Source organism: Electrona antarctica (genome assembly GCF_951216825.1).
Source record: "Electrona antarctica genome assembly, chromosome: 4".
NCBI classification, from domain to species: Eukaryota; Metazoa; Chordata; class Actinopteri; order Myctophiformes; family Myctophidae; genus Electrona; species Electrona antarctica.
The window spans coordinates 47,040,091-47,062,606 of NC_136809.1; the positions used below are offsets into that span (position 1 = coordinate 47,040,091).

Genomic DNA, 22,516 nt, shown 5'->3' on the forward strand with positions numbered 1-22,516 from the left:
ACTTTAGTCCACTGTAGTCTGGAAATGGGAAGTTTTTTAAAGATTTTTTACATCTGACCTGGTGCCAATTTTTGTTTTACACCTCTGCTGCTTAGCGGACAGTGTGGTGTTGTAGAGGAGGTCTCCCCGGACGCGTGCGTATGTCACACTAGTCGAAACATAGCAGGGATTTTTGTCCAGCGTCCACTTTAGTCCACTGTAGTCTGGAAATGGGAAGTTTTTTTATGTTTTTTTACCTGTGACCTGGTGCCAATTTTTGTTTTACACCTCTGCTGCTTAGCGGACAGTGTGGTGTTGTAGAGGAGGTCTCCCCGGACGCGTGCGTATGTCACACTAGTCGAAACATAGCAGGGATTTTTGTCCAGCGTCCACTTTAGTCCACTGTAGTCTGGAAATGGGAAGTTTTTTTATGTTTTTTTACCTGTGACCTGGTGCCAATTTTTGTTTTACACCTCTGCTGCTTAGCGGACAGTGTGGTGTTGTAGAGGAGGTCTCCCCGGACGCGTGCGTATGTCACACTAGTCGAAACATAGCAGGGATTTTTGTCCAGCGTCCACTTTAGTCCACTGTAGTCTGGAAATGGGAAGTTTTTTTATGTTTTTTTACCTGTGACCTGGTGCCAATTTTTGTTTTACACCTCTGCTGCTTAGCGGACAGTGTGGTGTTGTAGAGGAGGTCTCCCCGGACGCGTGCGTATGTCACACTAGTCGAAACATAGCAGGGATTTTTGTCCAGCGTCCACTTTAGTCCACTGTAGTCTGGAAATGGGACGTTTTTTTAAGTTTTTTTACATCTGACCTGGTGCCAATTTTTGTTTTACACCTCTGCTGCTTAGCGGACAGTGTGGTGTTGTAGAGGAGGTCTCCCCGGACGCGTGCATATGTCACACTAGTCGAAACATAGCAGGGATTTTTGTCCAGCGTCCACTTTAGTCCACTGTAGTCTGGAAATGGGAAGTTTTTTAAAGATTTTTTACATCTGACCTGGTGCCAATTTTTGTTTTACACCTCTGCTGCTTAGCGGACAGTGTGGTGTTGTAGAGGAGGTCTCCCCGGACGCGTGCGTATGTCACACTAGTCGAAACATAGCAGGGATTTTTGTCCAGCGTCCACTTTAGTCCACTGTAGTCCACTGTAGTCTGGAAATGGGAAGTTTTTTTATGTTTTTTTACCTGTGACCTGGTGCCAATTTTTGTTTTACACCTCTGCTGCTTAGCGGACAGTGTGGTGTTGTAGAGGAGGTCTCCCCGGACGCGTGCATATGTCACACTAGTCGAAACATAGCAGGGATTTTTGTCCAGTGTCCACTTTAGTCCACTGTAGTCTGGAAATGGGAAGTTTTTTTAAGTTTTTTTACATCTGACCTGGTGCCAATTTTTGTTTTACACCTCTGCTGCTTAGCGGACAGTGTGGTGTTGTAGAGGAGGTCTCCCCGGACGCGTGCATATGTCACACTAGTCGAAACATAGCAGGGATTTTGTCCAGCATCCACTTTATTAAGTCCATGCACTCCAGTGAATGGACTTGGGCACTCCAGTGCATGGACTTGGGCATTTATCCATTTAGATAACTTTTTTACGTTATTGAATTACTTATTTTTACACAGAAACATAATGTGTGTCTTCACAATAACTGTAATGTAATAACAATACTAATAATGTAATGTAATAATTATTTAATTAACTACGCTTTTATTCTGAAAGCAACCGGATGTCTTAAATTTGCTAGCTCTCTGGCAGGAAGTTTTAGATTTGCCAAAAGAACGGAGCCAAATCTAAGCTAGCAAATATAAGACTTCCGGGGGACGATCTCTTCAAAATAAGAGTACCCTCTAGAGTATTGAAAAAAAGATTAATTTGCACATTAAAACTATAAATTAAGCATTTAAACGATGCTATAGGACACACATTATGTTTCTGTGTAAAAATAAGTAATAAGTAATGTTTCTGTGTAAAGATAAGTAATTAAAAAGTTATCTAAATGGATAAATGCTATTCACTGGAGTGCATGGACTTTATAAAGTGGACACTGGACAAAAATCCCTGCTATGTATCGACTAGTGTGACATATGCATATGTCCGGGGAGACCTCCTCTACAACACCACACTGTCCGCTAAGCAGCAGAGGTGTAAAACAAAAATTGGCACGCCATACAGCGAGGTGAAAGGTCAAAAAATATCCCATTTCTAGACTAAAGTGAACTAAAGTGGACACTGGACAAAAATCCCTGCTATGTATCGACTAGTGTGACATATGCTCATGTCCGGGGAGACCTCCTCTACAACACCACACTGTCCGCTAAGCAGCAGAGGTGTAAAACAAAAATTGGCACGCCATACAGCGAGGTGAAAGATAAAAAAATATCCCATTTCCAGACTAAAGTGAACTAAAGTGGACACTGGACAGAAATCCCTGCTATGTATCGACTAGTGTGACATACGCACATGTCCGGGGAGACCTCCTCTACAACACCACACTGTCCGCTAAGCAGCAGAGGTGTAAAACAAAAATTGGCACGCCATACAGCGAGGTGAAAGATAAAAAAATATCCCATTTCCAGACTAAAGTGAACTAAAGTGGACGCTGGACAAAAATCCCTGCTATGTATCGACTAGTGTGACATACGCACATGTCCGGGGAGACCTCCTCTAAAACACCACACTGTCCGCTAAGCAGCAGAGGTGTAAAAATTAAATTGGCACACCATAGAGCGAGGTGAAAGGTCAAAAAATATCCCATTTCCAGACTAAAGTGAACTAAAGTGGACACTGGACAAAAATCCCTTCTATGTATCGACTAGTGTGACATATGCACATGTCCGGGGAGACCTCCTCTACAACACCACACTGTCCGCTAAGCAGCAGAGGTGTAAAACAAAAATTGGCACGCCATACAGCGAGGTGAAAGATACAAAAATATCCCATTTCCAGACTAAAGTGAACTAAAGTGGACGCTGGACAAAAATCCCTGCTATGTATTGACTAGTGTGACATACGCACATGTCCGGGGAGACCTCCTCTACAACACCACACTGTCCGCTAAGCAGCAGAGGTGTAAAAATTAAATTGGCACACCATACAGCGAGGTGAAAGGTAAAAAAAAATCCCATTTCCAGACTAAAGTGAACTAAAGTGGACACTGGACAAAAATCCCTTCTATGTATCGACTAGTGTGACATATGCACATGTCCGGGGAGACCTCCTCTACAACACCACACTGTCCGCTAAGCAGCAGAGGTGTAAAACTAAAATTGGCACGCCATACAGCGAGGTGAAAGATACAAAAATATCCCATTTCCAGACTAAAGTGAACTAAAGTGGACGCTGGACAAAAATCCCTGCTATGTATCGACTAGTGTGACATATGCACATGTCCGGGGAGACCTCCTCTACAACACCACACTGTCCGCTAAGCAGCAGAGGTGTAAAACAAAAATTGGCACGCCATACAGTGAGGTGAAAGGTCAAAAAGTGGACTAAAATACAATAGAATATAAAAGAATACATACTTTTAATTAATCATTGCTAATATAACAGTGTACACTTTCAATGGAAAGAAAAAGGCATACAGTTTGCTTACGGTGTTTCTCATTCACTGTTACACAGAAGAAGAAAAATTCACTCTGCAAAAACAGTTTCCAAATCCCTACAATATTTGTTTTTAAACGTAATTTGTCTTAAGGTGGACTGAGAAGCTACTTTAATATTTTAGTAGTAACTTTTGATCAATTTACTGTATGTGTGCATCTGTGTTAATACAGCAAACATTATTCAAACACATGCAAAACATGCAAAAACTACAAACGTCAATCAGTGCAAACATCACTCAAAAATTCAAAATGATACTATAAGTGCAAACGTACCTATAAGTGCATACATTACTCAAATGTATAAAAAAGTAAGACGTGCAATGTACCAAGTGCAAACGTTACTCAAAAGTATAGGTACAACATGCAATGTACTTCAATGCAAACGTCACTCAAATGTATAATGCTACTGGGTTTGGGATGTCGTCAGATTGACCTCAATGACCTCTGTGTGAGAACTGTATCCAAAGCGGCGTTCAACCTGACCCGGAAAATGTGTAGAAAATCAATTGAAAATAGCCGATCTACAAGCTCTCAATGCGTCGCTATTTTCAAATGGCCGAAATGTATAGGTTTGAAGTGGTTAATGTATGTTTTCTAATCAAAATTAAAATCTCCAAAGTAACTAGTAACTAAAGTTTTAAAATGATTGTAGTGAAGTAAAGTACACATTTGGCTGGAAATGGGATGTTTTTTTTTACCTTTCACCTCGCTGTATGGTGTGCCAATTTAATTTTTACACCTCTGCTGCTTAGCGGGCAGTGTGGTGTTGTAGAGGAGGTCTCCCCGGACATGTGCGTATGTCACACTAGTCGATACATAGCAGGGATTTTTGTCCAGTGTCCACTTTAGTTCACTTTAGTCTGGAAATGGGATATTTTTTACCTTTCACCTCGCTGTATGGTGTGCCAATTTTTGTTTTACACCTCTGCTGCTTAGCGGACAGTGTGGTGTTGTAGAGGAGGTCTCCCCGGACATGTGCATATGTCACACTAGTCTATACATAGCAGGGATTTTTGTCCAGCGTCCACTTTAGTTCATTTTGGTCTGGAAATGGGATATTTCTTTACCTGACCTCATGCCATAATTTATTTTACACCTCTGCTGCTTAGCGGACGGTGTGGTGTTGTAGAGGAGGTCTCCCCGGACATGTGCGTATGTCACACTAGTCGATACATAGCAGGGATTTTTGTCCAGTGTCCACTTTAGTTCACTTTAGTCTGGAAATGGGATTTTCTTTTTTACCTCTGACCTCGCTGTATGGCGTGCAATCTTTTTTTTTTTTTTACACCTCTGCTGCTTAGCGGACGGTGTGGTGTTGTAGAGGAGGTCTCCCCGGACATGTGCATATGTCACACTAGTCGATACATAGAAGGGATTTTTGTCCAGCATCCACTTTATAAAGTCCATGCACTCCAGTGAATAGACTTGGGCATTTATCCATTTAGATAACTTTTTTACGTTATTTCATTACTTATTTTTACACAGAAACATAATGTGTGTCTTCACAATAACTGTAATGTAATAATAATACTAATAATGTAATGTAATAATTATTTAATTAACGATGCTTTTATTCCAAAAAGACGGAGCCGGCTAAAGTTCGGGTTTAACTCTATGGTGGTTTGACTCTGATACATTGCGTTTACTTCCGGCTCAATAGCACCCTCTACAGTAAGTTGTGAATATTTGATTTCAGGTGGCAAAAGGAAACGTTAATTTCTAACTCAATACATGTTTATTGTCTCCACCAGGCCGAAGGCATGGTTGTCTCCACCAGGCCGAAGGCATGGGGAGAGAGTATGTTTTGCACTCCGTCCGTGTGTGTGTGTGTGTGTGTGTCCTTCCGTCCGTCCGTTATCAGCTAATCTCCGGCACCGTTGGCCCGATCAATGCCAAACTTTGCACACACACTCCCTGGATGCCAACGATGAACCTCTGCCCCACATTTTCCAGAACGGCCTGTTATAGCGCCACCATGAGGCAGCTTTTCACATTGTTTACCTAAAACTGCACCGATCTGCGTGATACGTTGCATGCACACTCCCTAGAGGCCAAGGACAAACCTTTCACCTGCATTTTCCGCATCTGCCTTTTATAGCGCCACCAGGAGGCCGACTTTTGTAAAACACATTTTTTGATATTACTCCTCCAGATTCTGTCCAAAAATCTCACAAATCGTTACACAGTATCTCTATGGTCATGTGCTCAAGTCGGATCTGTCCGATATTTCATATTCCATCCTAATTGCCTATAATTGGCTTTCACAGTTTGCAAGATTGCCCCGTTTTGAACAAAGCCTCAAATCATGAACGCAGCATGCAATTTACGTGAAAACTTTCACACATTTTCTTACTAGGCTGAGGAATATATCCCACCCTTTTCACATTGGCCTGTTATAGCGCCACCAACAGGTTGATTTTTGCAACACACATTTTTGGAACAAAATGCTTCAAAAACATGTTTATATTAATCCTAAACATTTTGCCAAACATCTCACACAGTCCTATCCTCCTGGTGGAGACCTGTGCCCAGAAGGGCACTTTTTCTAGTTCTTTAATTATTTTTTATTTCAGCCTACTTTACAGTACTCAATTATGTCCCTGTAGAAGAAATATTCACTCAAACAACCACTAATAATAAACACAATTACAGTTGGCATGGCTTTGAAGGATATGTTTATTGAACATCCATATTGGCTGTTGTAATAAATGGCTTATGAACAGAACATCCAAAGGATATGTGCACAGCAACACAAATGTCTTTGGCAAGATGCCCCTGATGTTTCTAAAGATGTCTAAACATTTGTCAAATGCACCATTATGTACCCTTCACACATTTAATGTTGGGACTCAAGTCTCAAGAAAGGCAATTATTTTCTCAGCTATGCAGAAAATGACCTGGTCTTTACATAACATCAAAGCTAATGATTACGTGTTAACATTTTTTAAGAAACTACGTATTTGGATCAAAATCTCAGAACATTGTATACGTGCCAATAAAGTGGTTTTAACAGATTTTACAATACCAAGAGTACACAAAGGATTCAGCTATTATGAACAATAGGCCATCTTCATACTATATGTATGGACCACAATATAAGAATATTACTTTTTTATCTTACAAAGAGCAAGCACATGTAATATACATGTTATGTATATTTAAAGCACTTCAGAAAAGTGTCTGCTTGGGTACAATATTCATTTAACTCTTGAAAGAATAATGAATCAGAGCATCTAGTTGTGATCAACAGCTATATGCTGGGCATTAAACAGTTTTTCTTACACTGTCTAAAGGTAAAGTATACAGTATATGCCTGTGAGGTTAGCTGAAGAAAATGTTGTGCTTTTAGGTATTACAGTGTTTTAAGGAGGTCCATAGAGACATCATGTCATCGACATGACACAACCCCTTTAATCTGATCATTCGAAATCTGGGCTGGCCAAACAATTCCCACACATAAAACCAACATTTTATCACAAAGTTTATGCTAACAATACATGTCAGGGTTTCACATAGTACATTCATATAGTCTAATGGCATACATTATCAATCCACTGCTAACAGCTTTTTAACAACTGCATTTTAGGTGTGCAGGCCAGATTCCGAAAGCATACTAGTGATTTTTCTTTTGACGATAGAAAGTATTTTAATGCTTGAAATATCAATGTTTTCTAAGCTTCTACTGCACCACTGCTTGTTATCTTGTTTGATATTAGCTGCCATTTTCCCAATATATTATCTAATCTGCTTCAATGTGTGCCAACCCTTGCTTTTTTGTTTAAATCTAGGTTGAAATTATAAATATAAATTTGTCTGCTTAAATAGTGAAATCTAAACAAATTCAGTCATCTTGTATTTCTATTTACTTAGTGATTAAACACCTTGAAGATTCAATGGAAAAGCAAGATGTTCAGTGTAAATATCACACAAAGATTGACTATTTGTGTGTGTGTGTGTGGGGAACTTAGAAGCATTGATCTAATGCAGCGGTTTTTGGCCGTGCACCCTCTCTTACCTCCTGACCTAGCTGACACCCCCCCCCCCCCCCCCCCCAACGCTCGTTGTATTTGGCCAAAAATGATACATTTGATAATATGGTTATGGCCAATAATGACGGAATGTCACTGCACTGAGACACACAGCTCTTGTATACTCCCAGTTGCTCAATACATCTCCTTACAACAGTGTTTACCAGATTTTGCCCTTTCTGTTAAATAACACCATTTAACCGCCATTACCTTTTTTCCTGTCACGCACCCATAGAGGGCGTTCGTGCGCCACAGTTTGGGAACCCCTGATCTAATGGTATAAACACAAGTCGTTAAGAGTCTATCATTGCTGTTGGCTAGACGGTTTGCACCCGACAGCAACGCAATGTATGTATGGGCACATTACAGAAACAAAACTAAAAGACTGCATTGCCTGTCAGCAGGCTATTGTGAAATGTGTGGATGAGACATCAGTAAGCTATTATAAATGTTTATTGTTCCTTAAAGAATGACATGAAACTTGCCATATCACTACTTTGTGATAAAATCTGAAGCTACTTTGGCTTGTTTTTTTATATAGCTGGTGAAGGAAGGTGGTGATGGTGAAGTTCCTGACACAAATTGCCAGTTAGCCAGAATGTTTATATTCCGCATTGCAGTTGAATCACAAAGGAATTCTCTATATATTTTTTCTTCTTCTTCTTCTAATAGGCAATATTACCTAGGATGACATGCCACCAGAGTTAAGTGGTTACCTTTTGGTCAATGATACCTGTATATTTTAAAGTACTGACAACTTTACTAAAACCTGATGAAAGTTCACAACAAGAAGCACAGTGCAATAATTTAGCCAACTTGATGAAAAGCTAACAAATATTTGGACAAATCACCCGCCTGCCTTTTCTATTTATCACAGGTCTATATAGCATTGCAGATTTCTTGATGTACTTTACTGCACATCGACATATTATGAAAAAGGCATTCATTACAAATAAATGGCATATTCTAAATTAAGACTGGATGTTTTTAGATATGATTTTTGTATTAATTTCTTGAAGCTAACATTCTCTTAATGATAAATACCTTATGTGCAAAATGTAATACACCTCATGAACATCTGTTAATGCACTTATATCTGTCAAAACAGTGTAGAGTTACAACAACAGAACCTTTCAATCTGAAAAAGCACGTTTAGAAAGAAGCACAAGTCTCATTGGACATTCCACACAGTCTTGATCAATGTCCCTGTACACTACAGTATCAAATTGCATAAACACACTTTGTGGTGATTCAACACATTGCGATCGTCCACAATGTTCTTGCTCCGAGTGATTCTTTGCAGACTCGAGAGTCATTTCCTGCCTGGCCAGAGAGAACAGTGCAAGAAATGTTTATGATTGGTTATCCACGCTCAATGAGCAGTGTGCTTTCGCATGCTTGTCCGTGATTGTTTGTTTGTGACATCACAGTTCCCAACTTCCCACCTGCAGAAGTTCCTAACATTGTGTCGTTGCATTCCTCTTGGCGAGTAGAACCAACAGAAGGAGGTGAGGAGCATGCGCTATAGAAGAGCTCTGTGTATGAGCAGTTTCAATTGATGCAGGCTGCAGATGGCTCATAACTCACAATACACAGTTTAAGGCCACTATTCCGGCTGAGGGGTTGGGGGTTCTAAACAACCCCACTTCCTAACTCACCCTAATATCACCCACACCTGTACAATCTGAGACAACACATTCATAAAATACACATCTGTTGTAGAAAGCACTTACTCCTCTCACATTCACAAAGACGAATGTCCACTTGCTCGACTCCCTCCCCAGAGTTCTGTTGACTGTAGTGAAGGGGTGTTTAGTGTAAGTGTGCATCAACCTTGGGGCTCAGTGTTGCAGCTGTGGTGCGGCCCCTCCTGCTCGTTGATGGTGTGGAGGAGCAGGCACACCGGAGTGTGGAGGGAGGCACTAGAGGTTTGGTTAGCTGGCTGCGGCGGCGCAGCCGCAGGTCCGACGGGCCCATGTGCGACTCGCCTCTCTGGAGCGCCCAGCACCTGCTCCTCATCCACGCCAATGGGAGTGCGGTGACCGCAACTTTCACAGAAGTCTCCAGCCTCCTCTTCATCATCGTCGTCCTCCTCCTCCTCCTCCTCGCCCTCCTCACGTCCCAGCAGGCGCTCCAGCTCCCTCAGCTCCTTGTTGTCCTGGTCAGTCCCCCCCGCTCCGCTACAACCACGGTCCCCTCGTATGCCACACGCACACACCTCTATCCCCGAGTCCCCTGTGAATCGTCTTCTCCTCCCGCTGGAGAGACGCTCCTTGTCCTCAGCGCAACCCTCAGGCACCCCCTGGTCCTTCAGCAAGGTGTCTTTGCAGGGGTCATCCCCACCTCCGCTCCTTTTCTCCTGGCTGGTGGACCCCTCCATAGTGAGCCCCTCCTGAAGCCCAGCTGACAGTAGTATTGTGCCCACTTCCCGGGGCGTCTGTGGAGATTTGTTGCCAGGTTTGTGTCTGAAGCCTATGGTGGGGGTGTGCGACTCCTCCAGGCTAGACCTGGAGCATAGGGTGTCAGACACTGGGGTCACTGGAGTGGGCTGGATGGCTGGACAGTGGCTATCTTGCTGCTCAGTGGTCAGTTGGCTAGTAGCCACTGAGGATGGTCCCGTGTGTAAGGCACTGTAAGGTGGGGGCGGAGTAGGAGGTCTGTTGACCACCTCTTCATAGTCAGGCAGGAGGTAGTTTGGGAGAAATCCTGAAGATGAGAAGAGAAAAATAAAGTTTCAGACACAAAATAATAGATATACATTTATATTGACAGGACAAAAAGGTTATTTTCTTTCATTTTAGGTAATTTCCAAGAGACTGGGCAACACAGAGAGGTTGTGTTGTAATGCAAGGAAGGCACCAACCGACTCCTGACATTTGTGGCATGTAAACAGGTAGGTTCTGATGCTTAAATTTAATTATGATGATTATGATTACATTTTTGAGCAAAAGGGTCAAAGGTCAATATTACACCCACGGCCATGGTCAAAACTGAGAACAGATGGGTATATTTTCATGAAATAGGTTTCATGTCCATGAAACTTGAAAAGTAAAAATTACATAATCAGACACATTTCAGGAATAGAGACATTATGTTACATTTGTTTAGTTTACAAAGCCCTTTGTAACGTTCTTTAGAAAATTGCTAAATACAATAAATGTCCGTCTCAAACTGAGATGTCATTATTAATGCACTAGACTTACTGAAGTAGAAAGGCACAGTGGTGTAGTTGTGTGCCTCACGGTAAGCGATGAGATTGATCTCATGCTGTCGTTGCTGTTGCTGCAGGCGGTGCTTGGTGCGACGATGGTGGCACACGCAGCAACAACTCAAGATGAAGATGATGGCCCAAACCAACCAGAACCCTGAGGTAAGAGGAGAGGACACTTAAATACTATGCATGCAGTAGTGCATAGGGCAGCAGTATGGCTGTCATCACAGACACATGAAACCCTGCCAAGGTGAAGGTTTCAGAGTTAAAGGGGAAAACCACCCATTTTCAACATTTTACTATGTCATTAATATACCTTAGAGCTGTTGTGTGGAAATAATAAAAAGTCCTCCCCATTCTGTGTTTCCTAGAACTGTAATTATGAAAATAATCATTAACATGGTGAAACACATCTTGATGACATCATCAAGATGTGTTTCACCATGTTAATGATTTTTTTCAGACCTCTAGTTCTAGGAAACACAGAATGGGGGGACCTTTTTATTATTTCCACACAACAGCTCTAAGGTATATTAATGACATAGTAAAATGTTGAAAATGAGTGGAATGCCCCTTTAAGAAGAGTAGACTGAAAAATAAATCAAACATCACAGCACTTTCGGTTAAATCTTGCATATCTGTTCCCCATAATTTGTGTATGACGTGGGAATGTAATGTAATAGTAAAAAGTCTGCATCTGTGTGTGCTACATTGTTTTATTCTCTTTTGTTCTACTGTGTATCACTTATGAAATGTCAAACAGTCTTAGCATTCCGACAGCATGTTGCCGAATTCTCAGCTGCTTTGACTATCAGGGAATTACTATGAAAATCCAGAAAATGCAACTTCTTCGACAAGGTCAGGCGAGGAGAACAGTTGCTCGTGAAGAAGTGAAGGGAAATAACACAATTTGAGAGAGGCATAATTAAAAAGGTCCTTACACCAGTGCTCATAGTAGTAGCTGCAGCACTGAGACTCGCCACAGCAGTGCCCTGACTCACAGCTGTAACTCTGGTTGTTCACCCCTTCACAGTACAGTAGGCTCTGGAGGACAAGAGGAAGAAGAAACAATGTCACTTCACAGTACAGTACTACAGTAGGCTCTGAACACACTTTGAATGCTATCATCAACCCATAATCACCAGTAGGTTACTCATCAAGACCATGCAACGGAGCAAGTAGGCTCTACTGGAGCCTACTGGCTGCGATTAGGAATCGCGGAAGTGAAATGACTGTCGCCAAAGCGAAAACATTGTGAAACTGACTTACGTGGCTGGTTAAGACTGAGGTTAGGGACAGGGTTAGTAATAGTCAGACAACGCGACAACACATCAGACAATGGCTGACAATGTCTCCACTCTATTAGAGCCTACTGGCTCCATTAAATGGGCGTGATAAGTAACCTACTGGTTGATATCACTCGAATCCGCTACTCTGGAGGACAATGGGAATTTGGGAAGAACCAATGTGTCACTTCAAACACCTTCAAAAGTACTACCCTGATCCAGTCTCTCTCTTGTCTTACTAGTGCAGGACAACAGAGCACATGACATGAATAGATTATCAATCTATTGTGTGTGTGTATAAGCAAAGAGTGTTTAGGATTGATTAATCATCTAAATAAAAAAAATATTAAAAACAAGAAGATTACACAGTAATATTTGTCAGGTGAAAGAAGCGCTGTCGCCGTTGTGTTCTTGTATCTGTTCTTCTGTGCGTGAACATGGAGTACTGTCACTGTGGGGAGTACTAGGGACTTCCTTCATCTCGATAAACTTGTAAACGTCGGAGTTCGGATTCATATTTTGCCCTGTTGTCTGTCTGCGCTCGGATGCGCTCAGCGCTGTGCCATGCCCAAAAGAACAGTGCGTGCGGTGTGGAGAGAGAGAGAGAGAAAGAGAGAGAGTGTGCCAGTGGTGAGTCTATCGTTTAAATATAATGAATTTCAAAATTAAACAAATTAAACAGATTTGGGTGGTTCATGTTTGCGTAATGTGGCACGCCTTTCCAAAAAAAATAGATTACGTCATTAATATACACTGCACCATGGCTGTCGACAGCTTGTAGATCTGTTGTTTTGGCCATGGTCGAAACAGCAGTAAAATTAAGACAAGGAGTTATATTAGCCGAATGTTCCTAAATGGCCTGTCATGGGCGATCAAAGAATAGAAAAAAAATATGGCAAGATGGCTGAAATTCTCTAGATGATACCTGTTCAAGCTACAAATCTCTTTGAGAAACCCAGCCATTGTGTTTTGTTGTGGCTTTGCTGTTGCTGCAGTTAGCTCATAACATTAGCTGTGAGCTGTCTGTCTGCCACACCCCCCACCTTGGCTGTGATGCGCTGTTTCACCCGCGTTTAGTTTGAAGTTATATCGAGGGACGTTTGAACATTGCAAACGTGTCAAATAACTGTAGTATGTGCTGTGTCGGGGACTCGGGTGAGCCCTTCACTGTGAGTGTGATCTGCTTTGCACTGTCTGCAGCCTGCATAGCTGGCAGGGATATTTGCTGTTTCATTGGCCAGAGACAACCAATCAGGACATCGCTATGATGGGCATGATCGCAATGATGGGCAACCAATCACTATGATGACTAAGTCGTCTACATTTCATGAGCTTGAATTAAGGTTGACATTAAAAGGGTCAGCTCGAACCCACAATGCAATAGGCCTATTTTGTTTTCAAGAGTGTTGTTGTGTACAAAAACATTGGTAGCATTACAAATGAATACAACAAACCCCTACCTATTCCATTTCTCCCGCTCTATTTCGCATTCCAATTGCATTTGTCTTATATGTAACGCCTGCTCCAGTATTCCAAAGTCCCCTTTCTCAGATACATATTTAAACTATGTTCAGCAATGGTTTAAAATAGGTTTTTTTTGGGTGGGTAGATCTTGTTTAGCTGGTCATTTTGAAAGTAGCTCTCAAGTCCAAAAAGTGTGGGCACCCGTGTTCTACATTATTCCAAGTCAACATTTTCAAAAGAGGTCTGGAGACCACTTTCAAGACAATACAGTAGTATGTCTGTATGGGCTCGACCCACGAGTTTGCACACTGGGTTGTGCACAGAGGTGACACTACTGCGCATGCGAGACGATGCAAAACGTGTCGTATAGGTCCCAAATAGACCCCGCCACACTTTTCCAACCCGGTATATGGGGTGAAAAATGCGCTGGGTGTGCAACTCCATGCAAATGGGGATTTCCAGTGCCCTCGCTATTATTTTTGAGGGGCGATAGCCCCTCCTATGTCCAGCTTTTAGTGCGTTTGTGTAAACACAAACTTTGTCCTAACAAACATTAAATGCCATTGACAATTTTGAGTGTTTGTGTAAACAAACATTGCGTTACACAAACATTGAAGACGAAGGTGAGGGCGTCCTCACCTTCGTGAGATTCTGATTGGCCGGAATGAGATGATTTACTATGATAAGAGTCCCCCTCACTTTACACGGGAAGTAAATTCATTTTAAAATAGTAGGGAAGGTGATTTTTTTTTGGTTAAAACAAAAGTTTTTTTGTTTAAAGGTTAAATCACTATATTCTGAATTTCTGATAGTAATCATTGCTATAGTGTTTGTTCAGTCACAGGTGTCGCTGCAACAGAAAATACATTTTCAGGTAGGTGACAAAATTTCAGCCAATCAGAAGAGAGTAGCCATTTATCAGCTTAATTCTTTATAGTGTTCTAATTCCACTTGCTTAATCTGTATCTTGACTGCTTTCTCCTAGTATCCTGACCTAAAAATGCATTTTCTGTTTTATAAAAAGCTGGAGAGACATGGAGACTCCTGCTACTGAACAAACATTTCAAAGCAATGAGTACTATCACAATATAGAGCTTTTTAACACTTATTTAAGCAAAGAAAATCATTTACCCTACCTTTAACTTACTTTCAACTGGTGTGAGCAATGGCTCTGAGCTGACAAACGCTTAAATATGGAATCACTCTTTCCAAGAAAATACCACACAAAAATATGTCAAAGAGTTAGCAATTAAAGCTCAAAATGACAGGTCTAAAGCAACATCAGTCACACGCTAATAAAATTAATCTGGGAGTCAGAAGACAGCTAGAGTTATTAATAGTTACAGTAACAAAATAAACCCACAGAAGTTACAGCACAGGTTAGAATCAACTCAAAATGGCCTATTTTGAACTGCTCTAAGATGGATCAGTTGATCATCAACCATATCTTACTTTAAAGTTTAAATGGTCAAAGATTGATTTCGCCTGGTCTGTAGTAGGCCATTAACAACATACCCGTATTGCTGACAAGCCTAACATGCAATACAACCTTCAAATGTATTCCGTCCATAATGATATCAACCACCGATGAAGAGCAGGATAGTACACAAGTGGAGCTATGCAATCACAAATACAATCCTCTCATAGCAAATGCATACAGGTAGAGCCCAGGCTGCATGCTCTATTCAATATTAAATTAATGATTAGCCACCCAGAGTTCTGCAGGTATAGGTTTCCATAAATTACCATAGTAGGTCCCAGATTGAGAGACATGGTGATCCAGGGTGCTAAAGTCCCATACAAGCTATTGAGTCTTGACCACCGTGGTCATTATTCCACAGTAAAAGGTTCAACAGCTCTCTCTCTCTCCCCTCTCTTCTCTCTTCTCTACTCCCTCCTCCCCCCCCCCATACACACCAGGCCCAAAGAGGAGACAAGGATTGCTCTACGGAAATTTCCAAGCAGCAGTAGAGCTTGTTAGCTGGAGCAGTGCATGCATGATAATAACATGCACGAAACGGTTGGCTCTGTGTATGATTGGAAAGGAGATAGAGTAACAGTTATTATAAGAACCACAAACCCATAACTTACTTAGTAAGTAAACCCATAACACAGGGATCAAATATAACAAATACCTCAAGGCACAAACTCCTCAAGTTAATCAGTCATCCCCACTTTTATTTTTTTTCTTCTTTTTAAGTAAAAAATATGTCCTGTAATTTCCACATTGTATTTATCTTAAACTTGTGTTTTCATTTACCCGACAGCTCCCGAATCCTCCAGAATCACCACCATGCCCTCTCCACTCTGTAGGCTTTGCCCTTTCTTGCAATTGGATACTGATAGCCATCTAGTTTGTTTGGGTCTTCACTTAGTATACACCCTGTGCTACAAAGATAACAGAGTCCTTTATGGTCAGGAGGAGGTGGTAAATATTGGTAAAATAGGCCCATATCCATGGGTCAAGAATGAGCAGTATGTAATATGCTAGAGCGGCTAGACTAGAGATATATATTGCAAAACAAAGCGGTCACTGTTATGACATGCTACTATCAAACACTTGGCCATAAGAAAATACTTAGGTAAACTGAGACCAGCTAGTTAATTGCTTTTTAGCACACAGACAGCGATAGACAAAAGAATGTGAACAGACTAGATTCCCCCGTCTCCGATCCAAACAGGCAACAATAACACCCTCCACCTTTCTTGTGCTATACACAGTACCATATTAAGGGAGGATATGTCTGCTGCGCCAGAACTTTGGTGACATAATAGCAAACAAGCATGCCTAATAATGAGAAGGTGTTGAAATGTTCAGACATGGAGAATGGTTAAAAAAAGACTATCAAACATTGTTCCTCAAGACCCACAATGCCACCCACAAAGGATGGCCTGTTTTACTTGGCAGATAGGATGATGCACAAAATAATCCCAGTGACCCTATCAGAGGTCAAAGGGGGTACTCAGAGATTACTGATGCTTATGCAGGATCCAAAATCATTCAGAAAAATTAAGGCAAGAGGACATAGACACAAAGCACATTGTATTTATTCAGCCATTGCACAAGGGGCAAATGTTATTGATATATAATATACACGTTCACCCCATGTTTCCAATTTCCAACAACTGCACTAATCAATGACAAATAGACTTGTTGCATGAGAGGTTGATTGGATTTATCCTAATTTATGACTTAATTTACAGCTGAATTTCATAGTCTAGATAGACTTAGTAGACTTTGTCAATTACAGTGTAGCCTTGAAATACTGTAAGACTGTTTGCACTATCAGTGGGTAACACTGGGAATACAGGCACGGCAGAGTTAAGTACTAAATACAGTCATAAAGGTTGGACCAGGTTCAACTTCAAATCACATGGTGACTGAGGGACAGGGTTGATTCAATATGGAGTATAGTTTTGTACTTGAGTTACAGATGATCAAAACATGAACAGATTATCATCAGAACGTGAACAAGGTACAGGACAGGTATAGAGCACCGAAGTCTGACGTCAATATCGGTAGAGTGCGCAAATCCACAGGTTCGTGTACTTTTTATTTGCATTATAATCCCCATAGGGGTATTTTAGATCGCCTCATATAAGAACTGTGTTTGAAAAATAAACATGTCACCCTGGCCGCTTCACTCATATGGATATTAAGAATCAACTGACTGAGAGAAAACGCTAATGAATTAGTAGTTACTGCTACTGAATTAGTTACATTTTCGCTAGAAGCAGACTATCATATATGAGTGACTGACTGTTGCAAACGATACAGAGACACCTCCCTGACAATAACGCAGAGACAGCTTGTTTATTTTTGGACCACAACGCTTATATGAAACGATTTTAAGATGAGCCCATGTTATTATCCATAGAGAAATTACTTCCACGAACCAGGGGAATCGAAGGGATGAGCGAGTTACGTCAGGACTTCGGTGCTCTATACCGTAAGCAATAAGCATTGATTGAAATATTATTTATCAGTATGCAGAATGAGGACATTTCAAACGAAAGTCAATACAAAAACTGTTACTTTGTGGACGATCCATGGTTAAGCATTACACTTGTTTACACACAGGGTCGACCATTTTCAATTCATCAGAACATTTAGAGACATACAAATATACACTTCTATTAAAAAACAGAAAATCGTCATATAAAGAGAGTAAAAAAGGGAATCACTAATGGGGAGAAATGGGTGGGGGGGAAGCTCAGACTTTACAGGGGCCAGTTTCGAATTGCAGCCGTCCGTAGGTGCTCTTTGAGAGCGGTTTTGAAGGAGTCAAGGGATTCACATTAGAGGGCAGCACGGGTCCATAAAATTGGACCCGGTCCGAAACGGACCCGGTGATATCAGAACAGAACCGATCCGGATCCGAAAACATTCTAATTGGCCGCACCCGGCCCGGACCCGGCCCCGAAAGTTTTGGATCCGGTCCAAAACGGACCCGTTAAAAACAGGATCCGATCCGAAATAAACCTACCCGTTCCGAAAGACCCGTTACACCCGTGGTGTGTCCAATCCTATATTATGCTTATTTTCACCGTGACTGTGATTATGAGACTGAAGTGAACACTGTGACTGAACGTCAGCATCACCCCCGCCTCTACAAAGGAGCGCTGAAAATAGCCGATCTACAAGCTCGCAATGCGTCGCATGGTTAAGTACAGTTGCAGCGCAAATCCTTGGCGCACACTTTAATGCAGTCATCAAGAATGACAGCTTTTCTTTTGGATGGAATTGCTTTCCGAATAGCAACAAAAGACGTGATGGCACTTTGTTGTTGTGGTTGTTGACCCTCGCCGGCACTCTCTTTTTTCTTACACGCCTTCCCATTCATGTGTTTTTTCAGTGAAGATTTAGCAGCACCAACATTTTTACCGTCCGCGTCGACAATGATAACAAAACTGTCCCAGACATCCGACTTCCCTTTAGGAGATTGCGTGCTGTAATCGTTTGATTGTAGTTTGCGTTTCACCTCGCTCAAGAAGGGGGCCGCCATGGTGATGATAGCTACTGTTCGTGTTGTGTGTGACTGTGCGCGCGCTGCGCACACACTGTGACACACCCACCACCAGTGGATACGTTCCATTTCCAAATCCTCGAGGCGTGTATTTTAGAACATAATCATTACAACGCAGTTGAACGCACGCATACCATAATGTCTATTTTCAAAACCTATTTTTAAAGTTGAAAGTTTTAATATATAATAAAAATCGGGTCCTGCACGGGCATTTCGGGTATTCTGCATTGCAGATGCCCGAAACGAGGCCTGCAGCTTTGAAATGGAACCGACCCGTTCCCCGACGGCATGTCAATATTTTGCACCCGACCCGGCTCGGTTCTCGGTTCGGATCTCGGGTATTCGGGTCCGGGTGGACCCGTGCTGCCCTCTAATTCACATGTCTTAATGGCTGTTGGTAGGGTAGCGTTCCACATTTTAGTGTCATAGGAGCGAAATTAATTTAATCCCTTGTTTGAGCCGAATCTGGGTTGCACATGGTTTGGTTTGTTGAACTACCTCTGGTGTTGTGTGTGGACTTTGTTGACATTAAAGTATTTAGACAGGTACATGGGTATCTTGGTGGTGTAGCGAATCTTGTAGACTAGACCCATTGCAAGAGCATCATCAACACATACTCACTGACTGTATCAAACAACTACTGTACGGCCAGCTGCGCGACCTTAGGTTGAATTTACTATGAAAACCTGCATCTCCCGTCCGTTAGTCACGCCTCCATATATGGTCACGCCTCGTGACATCACGCCTCCATATATGGCCATCTCCATAATATGAAGGTCACGACACTGACCCTCATCTAACCCTGGATAACCCTACATGGAGAAGACTGGATCATCACCTAGATCTGCATATATGGAGCCGGCCAGCAATCTGACCTCAAGCCCTGATATTAGATCTCCATATATGGACCTGAACTGTTCTGACATTCCATACAGTATGTTGATCCCTCCCCAGCCGTCCTTCCTGTTTTGACATTAATTACATATGTTGATCTGACCTCATCAAACCTTGTACACTCAAGACACACTCCATATATGGCCAGTACAGAATTCATTCCATATGTTGATCTGACCCCCCCCCCCCTAATACTGAAATCTATATCGGTTCCAAAAACACCATATACATTTATAGCAGATATAATTGTATCACTTCTCTCTTCAGATAGAGTACAGGGCGAATGCTGTGACAAAGGTCATTGGCTGTATATTTTTGAACAAACAGAAGTACATGGAAAAGCTTAGCACCTTAGGCTTAGTCCACCACCATTGCTCAATTTAAGATTTTATACCTTGACATTGTGAGTCCCGGCAGGAGAAAAGATGATAATCTAGGTATACGTCGTCACAGACTTACAACCTCTGCTTTCCTATTCCAAGTTATTTCACTGTTTACATGAAAAGACATATCAAGCTGTTTTCTCAATAATTTCTGTGTTATGGTTTGTGTAGACTGAGAAACACAAAACAGATGTAAAAGTAAACACAGTGGTAAGCCAGCCACTGAAAACACCTAATAATTCATCATAGTTAGAGATTTAGAAAAGATTGCTGATTTAAGTATATACAAACTACAAATTAAAATCCTTACACGCATTACCACTAGAAATTGTTTTTAGGTATACAGCCTTTTGTTAGATTCGGTAAACATACTGTATTAAAGGGTTCCCTCAAACAGTAGATTGGAGTGCTCTTCCATCCTTGAAGCTGTAGGAAAGCTGATGACATTGTAATATAGCATCATGGTGTAAAGTCACACCTAAGTTGAAAAATATCCCGACTTTGGCATGCAAGATGGATCCTTATATTGGATATTAAAGCCAGTGAGTAATACATGTCTATGGTGCTGCTGATCAAATGTTAGTTAGTACTTAGTAGTCTTTCAAAATGAGGTTGTTAAATGAGCCTGTGGTTTAGCCCAATAAGACACATTAATACTCTGCTAGTAGTCTATTAGTCAACAGTAATAGGCTATAGGATATGTTGAGCAATCGAAATCCAGAAACATAGAACAAAAGAATATATAATTTGAAGAACTTTAGACTTTGTCAACAGGTCTATGAAGGTTTTGCTGAGATATTTTAACAAGCACATTATGCTATCTAGTGATAACAAAATGCAAACCGATCTAGGTCAACACTTTGCAGTTGCACTAAATAAATGTGATTAACATCATCCTCATAGTAAAAGTTATTCATCTTTCACTTTCACTTCATATGTCCTTGCTGTGAAAAGGGAATCAGTTGAGTTGTGTTGATGCACTAATATAGGCAGTGTAGGAGTCTGTCAGATACAATGCACATTAATTGGGAAATTATGCAACAAAAAAAAAAGGGTAAAAAAAACTGCCACAATCAATGCAAGCAATTCCCACAATCACTGAATCTACCTGTAACAGCAAGAGAACTGCTTTTTGCGTCAGTAGTTTATGTGTGTCACTTTCTGAGGGTGGTTGCTCAATGATTGTTTTGTTCTTTTCACGTTCAGAGATTGTCCACTTTCATATCAAACAATCAATTAGCAAAATTTACAACATTTACACCATGGAAAGTCACTATCCTCATTACATTTTCAACTCAAATGCACCAAAACAAAAGACACAATAAAAGCAATATTTTTGGAGATAAGTTAGCAAAAAAGTAATAAAGAAATCTTAAAAGCTATCATTTTATAACCATACATACACAGCTTTTGTCATACTACTGTACAAATTCAAAGCACCCCACCAATTGTAAATGGATGTTTCCCTTTGAGTACGTTGTGTATCATACATACAACTGTAAAAACAGGAAAATGTAACCCAATCTCCAGGAAGTCGTCCTGCAGGTTACTGTCACAGTACTGTAGCATTTAGTCTCAGGTCTCATTGGCAACTTTAACAAAACTGAATTAAAACCAGGACATGTTCAGGGTGTCATTTGTGTGTTTAGCATAATGTCAGACATAATAATAATCAGACAGATCTGTCGCAGAACATGCGATTTCGAAGTTTCCCATTAGAAACTCTGGATAGCTTCAATATAGTTTGTTTGCAGTGGCGTTTCTGCTTATTAGGAATAGATGATCATAGAAAAAACACGATGTAATTGAAATAGTTTATAGCCGTCTGACTGATGTGTCAACCAACCAACTACAGCCAGGTTGTTTTCAAAGAACCTACCGTCCTCCTGTCTATCAGGATACAGAGGACAACACAACAGGCCCCAATAAAGTAGCCTACATCTGCCCTGACTTCCAACATTTTGCTATTATAGTAGCTTAGCTTTAAGCTAAACAATCGTCGTCTTTGCCGTTGCACACATACATTTCGCCCACACTAGTTGAACAAACTTGGCACACACACACACACACCAGGCGCGTTAGAGGCACAGGTACTTTACTGCACTAGCTGATGAGCTAACCCACGATAGCCAGTTTGCTAACTTAGCAAAGAAGCTAGCCAACATTAGCAACACAGCCTTGTTTTGGAAGTCTTCAGTCTTACCCCGTCAGCTGTGGGCTCCGTCGGGGTGACAGAGCCGACGACGTGCAAAAACAATCCCATCTCGAGAGCCGAACATACACCTCTCATTCCTCCAACAACTAGATAGACGGGGAAAACATACGCATCCAAAACATATTCTTATTCAAAAACACCTTTCTTTAAACTACTTTACGGCCCGGGCCGCCACTGAGAGGCCACTTCTCGCACCGCCTCCTCTGCGCGTAATTGGACATTTGAAGGAAGCACAACATTGGTGCAACTGGTTGCTCTCGGGTGCCACTGGCTGATCCAGCTGTTACACAAGCTGTTCCACACACAGGACTCTGCCTCTGCTGGGTGTGGCGTCACTGGCGTGGTCACCTCTACTTGTTCCATGTGCGCAACGTGATGGGTGCACCACTCGTTTTGCGGACTGACCGAGAAGGTAACGGC

The 22,516-nt window shown here is 41.5% G+C and overlaps 2 protein-coding genes and 1 long non-coding RNA gene across 3 annotated transcripts in view; 2 read left to right on the plus strand and 1 right to left on the minus strand.

The window, feature by feature from the left end:
- Positions 1-10,498, plus strand: part of LOC306922674 — an 86,758-nt gene extending 76,260 nt beyond the window's left edge. The window contains exon 3 of the long non-coding RNA XR_013789954.1: positions 10,418-10,498. This is a non-coding gene — a long non-coding RNA (uncharacterized lncRNA). The remainder of the gene's footprint in view (positions 1-10,417) is intronic.
- On the minus strand, positions 6,247-22,507 carry wbp1lb (WW domain binding protein 1-like b). Its single transcript, XM_079500420.1, has 4 exons — positions 22,085-22,507; positions 11,769-11,871; positions 10,820-10,981; positions 6,247-10,322 (listed from the first exon to the last, which is right to left on the minus strand). Exons 1-4 carry the CDS (start codon positions 22,169-22,171, stop codon positions 9,445-9,447), a joined length of 1,230 nt encoding a protein of 409 aa, XP_079356546.1. The 5' UTR covers positions 22,172-22,507; the 3' UTR covers positions 6,247-9,444.
- Positions 10,924-22,516, plus strand: part of glb1 (galactosidase, beta 1) — a 36,497-nt gene continuing 24,904 nt past the window's right edge. Inside the window, exon 1 of the mRNA XM_079500393.1 lies at positions 10,924-10,986. The gene's annotated coding sequence lies outside the window, so the exon portion shown is untranslated. The remainder of the gene's footprint in view (positions 10,987-22,516) is intronic.

Bases quoted from the DNA above. Each gene is read 5' to 3' on its own strand.
- wbp1lb (XM_079500420.1), bottom strand. From the start codon at position 22,171: ATGAGAGGTGTATGTTCGGCTCTCGAGATGGGATTGTTTTTGCACGTC. The intron at 10,982-11,768 runs GTAAGGACCTTT...CTCTTACCTCAG, and splicing joins CTACTACTATGAGCACTGGT to GGTTCTGGTTGGTTTGGGCC. The intron at 10,323-10,819 runs GTAAGTCTAGTG...TCTCATCTTCAG, and splicing joins CACTGTGCCTTTCTACTTCA to GATTTCTCCCAAACTACCTC.